The 9,721-nt window shown below is 53.0% G+C and overlaps 1 protein-coding gene across 4 annotated transcripts in view; it reads right to left on the bottom strand.

Moving 5' to 3' along the window:
* Positions 1–763: 763 nt before the first annotated feature.
* The window catches only part of LOC111149387 (carnitine palmitoyltransferase 1A), a 49,697-nt gene continuing 40,739 nt past the window's right edge, over positions 764–9,721 (bottom strand). For 2 of the 4 annotated variants that reach the window (XM_022506406.1, XM_022506409.1), the window contains exons 15-19: positions 6,039–6,173; positions 5,371–5,523; positions 4,596–4,709; positions 4,253–4,345; positions 764–3,049 (exon numbers count right to left, since the gene is read on the bottom strand). In XM_022506406.1, coding sequence (XP_022362114.1) covers positions 2,963–3,049; positions 4,253–4,345; positions 4,596–4,709; positions 5,371–5,523; positions 6,039–6,173 — 582 coding nt within the window. In that variant the 3' untranslated portion in view covers positions 764–2,962. Of the gene's footprint in view, positions 3,208–4,252; positions 4,346–4,595; positions 4,710–5,370; positions 5,524–6,038; positions 6,174–9,721 lie in introns of all 4 variants that reach the window. The other 2 variants (XM_022506407.1, XM_022506408.1) reach the window with 2 other exon arrangements.

The following is a 9,721-nucleotide window of genomic DNA, read 5'->3' as shown; positions in this document are numbered from 1 at the left end:
TGTAGGGATGGAGCAGGCAGCGGACACAAACTGAAGGGCCCTCATGAAAAACATCTGACCAGCTTGAGCAGCCGGAGCAAGAACATCAACCGGCAAGACTCTTACCATTCCCACATTTTCAAGGGGCAGCTCCCATGCCATCGGATGCGCAGCCACCTGGGCAAGTCACGACCTAGCCAGACTCGAAGGCTCAGGACCTCTGGGACACTCTGAAATGCTCTTCCAGCCGGGATCAGCCGAAGCCAATTGTGTCGTGACTCAGGCCTCCCCTCAAATCAGCTGCCTCTCGCAGCCAGCTACCTCTGCCCACACGTGATCCTCTCATCTCCCTTGGGACACTGGAGATCCTTGGAATGGCTGTCTTGGTTCTGTCGTCCTCCCACCGGATTTGAGCTCCACCCACAGCCAGAACCTCGTGGGGTCCCCGCTGTACCTAGCAGAGCTTAGCACACAGTAGGTGCTCAAGAAAGACTACCGAGAAAACTGAATTCACGCACCCACTTAGCAGATACTCGGGAACCTACTACGTATCGGACACTGTTACGGGCGTGGGAGCAGGGAGAGAATGCATGAACACAGAGTGGAAACCCACAGCCCATCCTGGCAGCTGCCCTTCTCAGCCAGGTCAGTGAGTCTGGTTGAGGCCACACTGGGCCTCCTGTAAGCCGCCTGCGGTCTCTCTCCAAAGGTCTCCAGCTCCTGGACTTCCACCCCTGACTTATAACCTCCTTATTCATATTACAAAAGAACCAGGAACAAAGGCTGGGATTAATGTTTTATTAATGATAACATTCATACTGCAGTTCTCAGATTTACATCCAAAAGAGCATCTGTATTTACATGCAATGGACAGTCCAAGATAACAAATTCAAACCACAGCTCCTTTAAGACTATGGTTTATTCCAAATTAAATTAAATACATAATACTCTTCCCTCCTCCTTTCAACATGTACAATAAAAACCACTCTTCCTTCTTTTATCAATTGCATTGATAACTGCACTGGTTAACAACAATTAATTACATTTGAAATATTTAAACCTGAGAGACGAGCCCAAATGTGTTTGAGTGCTACACGGCGACACTGGAATTCACATGGGAACGCTAAGGTCAGTGGTCAGTATTGCAGGGTTGGGGTGGCTCTGATGGCGACTGATGCCAGCTTTGACTGGAAGCCACACCTGCCTACCCCAGGGGACAGAGTGGGCGATTCCCCCCCACACCTCCTTCACTATGAACCATGAAGGAAGGGGGGGTAGGGCTTGTTACTGTAGATGTTGGTTTTCATTTTAGCTTTTTTGTGTGTGTTTTCATTTTTGCTTTTAAGAGGAAAAAAAAAATCTTTGGCCCATTTAGGTGGGATTTTGACATTATCACATGTACATAAACAAAACACGCATACGCCCTGTAGCGAGCACCCGTCTCCTCCGACGGTCCGGCCTGGTCATGGTATCCCAGCAGTGCACGGCTCTTACAGAGGCGAGCCCCACCAGAACAAAGTGGTCAGAAAAATACAGTTTTGAAAATGGACAGCTAAGCTGGTCGTTATGGCCGTGGAGGCCATGGGGCTTTCCCGTTCCATGATCCTTTATTTTTTACATTAAATCCTGGAGACGATTCAGTGCATAATTGCTTTTTGGTCGATCTGATGCTTCCAGATGAAGGCACACCCACCTGAAGGGCGGGCTGTGTCAGACCTAGCACCTGCGACACTTTCGTCCATCACTGAGATGATGCGGCCTATGGTCTCTATCACCCTCCATCTCCTCTGGAAAGGACAGTGGTTCTATCTCTTGCCAGCTGGGACAGGAAAGCACTCCTGGGTCCTACTGGCCCTGCACTCTCCTGACCATTTTGAGGTTATTCTTCCTGTTTCTCAAGCTTTGTTCCTTTGTCAGTGGTAAATGTCACGCCCTGCCTTTGTTGTCAGCTTGGGTGAGCAGCTACCTGGAGGCCCAGCTCATGCTTTCTTCTCCAGACACATCACACTTGACCGTGACATCTCTTGCTTCCCATTTCTCTCTCTCTCTCTCTCTCTCTCTCACACACACACACACACACACACACACACACACACCCTTTCTTTCATAGCTTAATGATGCAAGGAAGGCCGTCTGATGCGGGGACATCCAGCCCAGCTGCCCTCAGGAGGGAACTGGTCTTTCTAGGGGCAGGGAAACCACAGGAAACACTGATTTAGGGTTTCAGTTGAGAATGGAGTAAGACACAATTCCACCTGAAGACCGACCCGACCCAGGAAATCTTTCCCACGGTCTCCCTCTCGCTCTGGGCCTTCCACTTTTAAGGCACTGGGTTTTGAAGACTTGCACAGTCAGTAAAAGTAGAGATGAGGTGGACGGCACGCTTCCAACACAGAGAGGTAAATACGAGCTACCAGATGATGGACAGTGACGGAATGACCCACAGTGATAAGAACTGTTTCCAGAAGCACAGTGTTTCTGTTAGTGCGTTACACGCGCGTCAGCTACAAACGGTTAACATCTCCAGAACTTGAACGCATTCCTCTCTGAACAAAACGAGCTCGGGTAGTAGTAAACGCCCGTGAGTACCAGGTGTCCGGTCGCCCCCCCTCCCCCCGAGGAAACGTGCCACTTGCGCTCCCAATGCGTGAAGTCACAACCCCACCAGTCCTTTCAATAGCTCAACCACAGTCTCGTCCCTCAGTCACCACAGGCAGATGCAAACATTTTTAGGGGCGGGGGTAGGGGGGCACTTGATGAAAAGATCCCCGAAGTTGGGACCTGCCAGGAAGTAGTGGAGTCAGACTTCACGTGGTGGAGACCTGCTGTTCTATAAGAAGGAAAACACCAAACCCTTGACGAAAGGAAAACTGAGTTTTGTGGGGGCAATTCTGCATCCAGACCTACACTCGGGATCGGACAGCTACTCTTCATTTGGTTTTGGCGGATGAGCTCCTTCTGCTTCACCGCGGCTCTAATGGAGTTACTTTTTGGAGTTGGCACCGAACCCAAACAAACCGATGATGTCCATCATCGCCCGTCTCAGGTGCTTCCCAAAGCGATGCGAGTCCTTCCGCGCAAAGACAAAAGACAAAAACGCACGTTACAACGTCGAAATCCCTATGCTGGAGCCTTGAACCTGACTCAGAGGACAAACGTTCCTTTTGGCCAGTTCTCTGAGCTTTGGGTGAGCGCCTGAATCATGAAGTGACACGTTCCGGAGAAATGCTGCGGGTTCAAAGAGGTGTAACCATTTCTAAGTTCGCGCGGATGTGGTCTTGATGTAAGGCTTCCCCTAATGTCAACGCATTACACAAAGCGCGATAAATAAATGAATTCCAATCCTCTCTGCTAACGGCGAACTTGGCCATGCTTTCAGGTGATCCACAATGTGGTAAGGCAGAAAAGAAACCAGGATTCAGTGTGCCACGCTTGGAAGGAGGTCACACGTTCCACTCCCACAGAACACCACAGACCCTGCATCATCTTATTATTATTATTTTTTAAAGATTTCATTTATTTATTTGAGAGAGAGAGAGAGAGAGCAAGTGAGAGCGAGCCCAAGCAGGGGGATGGACAGAGGGAGAAGCAGGTTCCGCACGGAGCAGGGAGCCCGGTGTGGGACCCGATCCTGGGACCCTAGGGTCATGACCTGAGCCGAAGGCAGCCGCTTTACCAACTGAGCCGCCCGGGCGCCCCCCCCCATCATCTTGTACTCGTCCTCCTTCACACGTGCACCCTGACCTCCATCTACCCTCTGATATCAGGGTCTGAGAGTCGCGCGGGCCACACGGGCGCTCCCTCGTTAGGGTTTAAAGCCAGCCCTATAGGCAAAGACAAATATTTGCCACCAAAGAAGATCATTTCTTCAGAATTACTTTAAAGAGGGGAGCCTGGGTGTCTCGGCGGGTAAGTGTCAGCCTTCAGCTCAGGTCATGATCTCAGGGTCCTGGGATCCAGCCCCGTGTCTGGCTCTCCGCTCAGTGGGGAGCCTGCTTCTCCCCTTTCCCGCTGTCCCTCCACTGCCTCCACTCATGCATGCACACGGCCTCGCTCTCTCTCTCTCAAATAAAATCTTAAAAAATAATAACGATAAAATAAAATTAGGTGAAAGAGTTTAAAAATTCTTTTATCTCAAAATGTCCAAACCGAGGAAAAAAGCATGTCGTTAAACTGCTACTTCCTGTCAAATTAAGGAAGAACATGTCTGTCAAGTTAAAAAGAAAATGGCAAAAATATGCCTTTAGGAAAGGCAACTTGGTTTTGTACTTACGGTCTCGGGGCTGGAGAACTTGGAAGATATGTGGAAACTGATGAGGTTCTCTCCCACGAGGATGTAGGACACACCATAACCATCGTCAGCAACCTACAGAACCAGGTAAGCTGACGTTTAACCTCGGGGAAGGAGACGATGAGGAAACAGGACTGTCTCACATTCCACATACAAGACAGCATAAGTCCCTGCACTAATCATCTGCGAATTCCTGGTGGGGCGGGGAGGGACCCACAAGGTACCAAGGAGTGCTCAGGGTTCAGGAAGACCCCAAGCGGAGGCGGGCGGGCACGGCCGGTCCCCGGGCATGCAGCTCCGTGCCCACCTACCCTTGGGCACTTACCGGCCCGAAGCCCCCTCCGCTGGACACGTACTCCGGGTTCTTCTCCAAATCAAACAGCTCCACCTGCTGCTGCGGAGTCTGGCTGGTCGATAACCTCCACGGCTCAGATAAGACCTGCAGCGTCAAACAAGGACATTCTCTAATGACACCTTTCCCAGCGCCGTCCTCCTCTGTCCCTGCGCAGCAGCCCCAGCAGGAGACAGGGAAAGGCTCGCTGGGACCCCGGGTGGTCTCAGACGCAGGAGGTCTGCATCCCGGAAGGCCTCTTGCTGGCTCAGGCCAGTCCATGTGCAGAGAGGGTGTCTGGACCGGGGGGCCGACACCCCCCCAAAAAAGGGGGCGGACACACAAACTAAGACTTGGGAAGGGGGCCGTGCTGGGCTGAAGCTAATTTTCAGGAATTTTTTCAAGCTGCTTGTTCAACACAGCATTATTACAAGTTAAATTTCACACCTTTAAAAGTAAATAAACTGTATTAAAAACAAGACTAATAAATACTCGCTCCTCACGTCCTAGTTACCTGCGTGCACCTTACTATGGTACGAGCTTGCGGTCACTTACATCAAGGAGGTCAGGAGGGTACGTGTGACGCACAGCATTCCCCAGGGGCTGAAGGGACACGGCACTAAGGTCACAGCTTGGACGGGACACTGTGATGACAGCAGAGCCCCAGGACCCATTTGGGGGAGGCCACTTCCCACTGGCGAGGCAGCCCTGACTTTGTCCCGGCTTAGCCAGCGAGCTGGGAGAGCTGCCACCGGCCATGGCAACTGACCTCCTTCAGGAAAGGGGACTCCACGGCCAGGTATTTGGACACCACGTAAAGACAGAAGAGGTGGCGGTCGATCCCGGAGCCAGTCATCGCCAGGCGGTACATATGCTGGTGCTTCTCGGAGGCGATCTTGAACAATTTGAGCCTCTGCTCAACCTGAGTAAAGGGGCGGGGCAGTCACGCTGCGCGGGATGGACCCCACAGGCTCCGAGACGCACCTAAGGGGCCCTTCTCCGCAGGGGCCCGATGGCACCATTAAAGCAGGCGGGAGGGACGTGCCAGAGCAGAAGCCCCCCTGAGGGTCTGCCCTCCTCCCCAGATTCATGCTGCCAATGGGGCCACCCGAGGGAAAGCCGGAGCCCCGAGCCTGTGCGGGGACCTTGGGTATGGGCAGCGGGCTCCGCTGACCCCAAGTAGAAGGTTCTATGGCATGGTTCCAGGCTTCTCACCCACACCCCAGCTCCTTGGATTGTCCCACTGCACCAACTCCCATGCCTCCCCATGCTCTGTGAGGTTCTAGACTCCTAGGGAGTCCACGTGGATTAATGCTAACCTCTCTGCGCGTGTCCCGACCACGTTCAGCTCCCCTGAAAGGCAGCGGGGAGAGAAGCTGAATACGACGCCCCGAGAGAAGGCGTGTGCGGGGTCTCCGCGGCCTGGCGCCACCTTACCGTCTGGGTGGGGTCCACCATGGCGAGCACAAAGTCGCATGACTCCATGGTACAGGAACGCACGGTCTCCGTCCTCCCCTCTCGGAAGAGCCGGGTCATGGAGGCCTCGTACGTGAGGCAGAATTTGCCCATGTCCTGGGAGAGGAAAAGTACTTTAATACAAGGCAGGGCCCGCTGATGGACTCTAACGCACAAGAAGGGATGGGTTACGGTCAGCTTTAGCTTTTAGTCATTATCAGTCTTCACACGGGGTTGTGCGGCAGGCAGATGGAGACGTCATTAGCTTTGGAAAGGCCCAGGGGTGGGGGGGTCAGTTTCTGGGTAGCCCAGGGTCCATTTCCAGATGCAACAGATGCCACTGCACAATTTCCTGAGCTTCACACACCTATCCGAGTGCAGACACACTTATGGAAGGAAGACGTGACAAGGAGATGGCCATGCAACAGTTGGAAATTATTAAAAGACACAAGGTGTTGGCAGGAAATGTTCCACCATGTTTGGATGACAATGAGGATGACCTGGGAGAGAAGAGACAGGTCAGGAGCAGTGTCCCCCAGCAGGAGAGCAGGGGGCCAGCTGCCCCAATGGACAGGAAGGGAAATGAAACAGAAGGGGTAGCCGTGGGGGGAGCGGTCAGGAGGTCTCTTTGGAATGCTCTCGTATTCCTGCTGAACCAAGAAGGCAGCTCGGCCTGCTGAGGCTGGAGAAGCAGCGAGGGGCCGGGAGTCGGAGAGAAGGCGTGAGGAACAGGCACGGAGGGGCACAGAGGGGGCTGCCCAGGGGGCTGGCAGAGCCGGAGCTCGGTATTTTTAAGTGGAGAAATCAGTCTGAATCCAGCCACACCAGCCTCTTGGGTGCGGGGCAGAGCAGTCCATGTCCAGTGAGGGGTGGGGAGCCAGATAGGCAGAGGCCCCGTAGGGTCTAGGGACTAGAAGGGGGACAGGAGGACAGAAGAGGCAGCACCTGAGGCTGAGACCCTGCAGGTGACGGGAGGACAGGTCAGCGGGGGCTCCAGGGAGAAGCGGCAGGAGGAGCAAGACAGGGTCCGAGAAGCACAGGGCGTCCCATGCATGCCCTGTGGGAGGGAAACCCCTGCAGACGCCCCTGGCCGTCGGGCCCGCCCCGAGACACCAGGTTTCCCATCTGGACGGGAAAGTGGCCACGGCAGTCTGTGGACCCAAGTCGTTCCTGCAGACAACGCTTCTCGGCATCCGGGCCCCACTGACCCCAAGGACACAGAGGACACCCTGCCACCAACGGACACCGTGAAGCAAAACCTAGTGCCAGAGTCAAGGCTGAAGTTCCTGGCGAGCGGGCCATGCCTGTGAGTGGCCTTCGGGGCTCTGTCCCTCCCCCAGTCCTGCCTGTAAAGTGACGAGGAGAGCAGGCCACGGGGTGAGGAACACAGGCCAGGAGGTCTGCGACCAGCCGCCGCTCACTGCCGTCCACCTGCGGCGCCCCCCGAGGGAGCCTCCGCGCTGCCCCCGACACGCGGCGCAGGAGCTGCTGACTCACCGCACTCCTTCCACACACCAGTCATTACTTTTGCCTGGAGTGGGCTCCTAGAGGGGCTCTACCTCCTCATTCTACTCTAAGCAGAGTAAGAATAAGAACAGAGCAGGTAAGCAAGGGCCCAGGTCGGTCATCAGATATGCCTGGGAGGATTCACAGGGGCACGTGACAAGGCGGAGGGAGGGGAGAGGAGGAGCTATAGGAAAAAGTAGGAATCTGGCATTTAGGCATTCCATAAACGTTAGCTTGGGATCTCGGATGCACTGGTTTTGCGAGGTCCACCCTCCAACACCAAACTTTCACTGTGTCAGCATGGTCATGCGCGATACCCACGGTTTTGTAAACGACCGTCTGGAAACCTGTCGGCAAACGCACTGCATGTTAGTGTGCTCGGGCCCCCCGAGAGCCAAGCGGCCCCACTCCACCTGCTGCAACCAGCCGCCATCCGGGGGGCACCTCCAGTTTCTAACGAGCTGGGTCAAAAGACATGGTCGGGGGGGATGCGGACATGCACGGTGTGAGAACACAAACCTGTCACACCCTGGGATGGCTGCCCCGGGGCTCAGGGTTCAGGCTGGTGGCACCTGGGGGAATTTTTCACCTCTAGTTTCTAAATGAAAAACAAACATGACCCAAAAGCAGGAAGCGAATGGCTGTGGACTAAAATTAAGACCTCTGCCAAGTGTCTTCGCTCAATCGGTCGTGACTTATTTACCAACGTCTATCTACTCCTCCGTGGCTAGCGCATTCCTGGCACTGGGGACTGATCATGTTTCTGCCCTCAAGGGGCAAAGGTTCTAACAGAAGAAGTGGGGATACAGGATATTACACAGTGACGGGGCATCAAACAGGAACAAGGCAGGGTGACAGAAGAGCGAGGGGGCAGAAGCCATTTTAAACAGGAGATGGGGGACTTGAGCAGAGACCTAACCGACCACACCTCAATCTGGGACACAGCAACCACTGATGGAGAGCAAGTGCAAAGGCCCTGAGGTATCAAAGAGCTGGACATATCTGAGCACAGCGAAAAGGCCAGTGTGGCAAAAGCTGAGTGAATGAGACAAGGTGTGTTATGACAGGAGGTTGGAAGGGCAGACAGGGTTCAGACCAATGGTCACTAACCTTTGAAACATGTTAACTCGGAAGGGAAAATAGATACATTTTAATTTCTACTAACCTCAAAATGAAATACAGCAAGTAGAAGCACAGCCAACAAACCACAGTAATTATCAACAGTGCGGTGACTTTGGAGAGAAAATCATAGCTATTTGCACAACAAATTATGGTTGCTGCAGATGTCCCAAAATACCATCTATGCTTATCACGACTTCAAAATTACAGTAGTCATTAGCTCTGCCACCCCAAATTTAGTGCATAATTACACTCACTGTGCTATAAATTTACATTTAATATTCTGATGTGCATTTTTATTAACTGATTATCTCCGTAACCCTACGTAGTTCCTTTCATGCTTTATACACATTATGCTGAGATGGGATCCCCAAGGCTTTCCCAAACTTCGTGCAAGGTCCAGGGCACAGCGAAGGGTCAGAAGCCTGGAACGGAGACCCCCCCAGGACACACAGGACATCTGCATTTACAAAGAGCCAAGGGAAGGTTCTGCAGCTCTGAGCTGAGCCAGGAAGGGTCAGAACCACAGCTCCACAGAGTCATGTCCCTAACACAGCTGGTCCTCAACGGGGCCTGTACATAAGAACTTCTGCATGGAAAGATCTGCCTTATATTTTTCATGGGTCGTACGTGGCACCTGCTCAGTCCACTCGAAACACCCACGGACCATTCGTCCAACTGAATGCTAAGCAAACGTCCTCTGTGAACGCTGAAGTGACATGTGATATACAGACGTACAAGACAGCATTCTTCTGTTTTTTGTTTTTTTCAATTATTAACAATACAACACCATTCTTAGCTCAAGGGCCACGTGAAAACAGGTGAAGGGCGGGAAGTGGGCCGTGGGTCCGAGTTTGCAGATCACCATAGTAAAGAAATAAAACTTTCACATGGTGCCAATGGTCAAGTGTGTTCACAGAACACACCACGGACACATTTAACGGACACACAACTGTCCGTTGTACAAAAACACGATAATCTAACATTTCACACTGATAACCCTTTCGACAGATTCAAACTTTTACCGAGGGGCCTGGTGC

Source organism: Enhydra lutris, unplaced genomic scaffold (genome assembly GCF_002288905.1).
Source record: "Enhydra lutris kenyoni isolate GAN:26980312 unplaced genomic scaffold, ASM228890v2 scaffoldscaffold22, whole genome shotgun sequence".
Lineage (NCBI taxonomy): Eukaryota > Metazoa > Chordata > Mammalia > Carnivora > Mustelidae > Enhydra > Enhydra lutris.
Note: the sequence above shows the minus strand (reverse complement) of the source record. Positions and strands in the feature narration are given on the sequence as shown.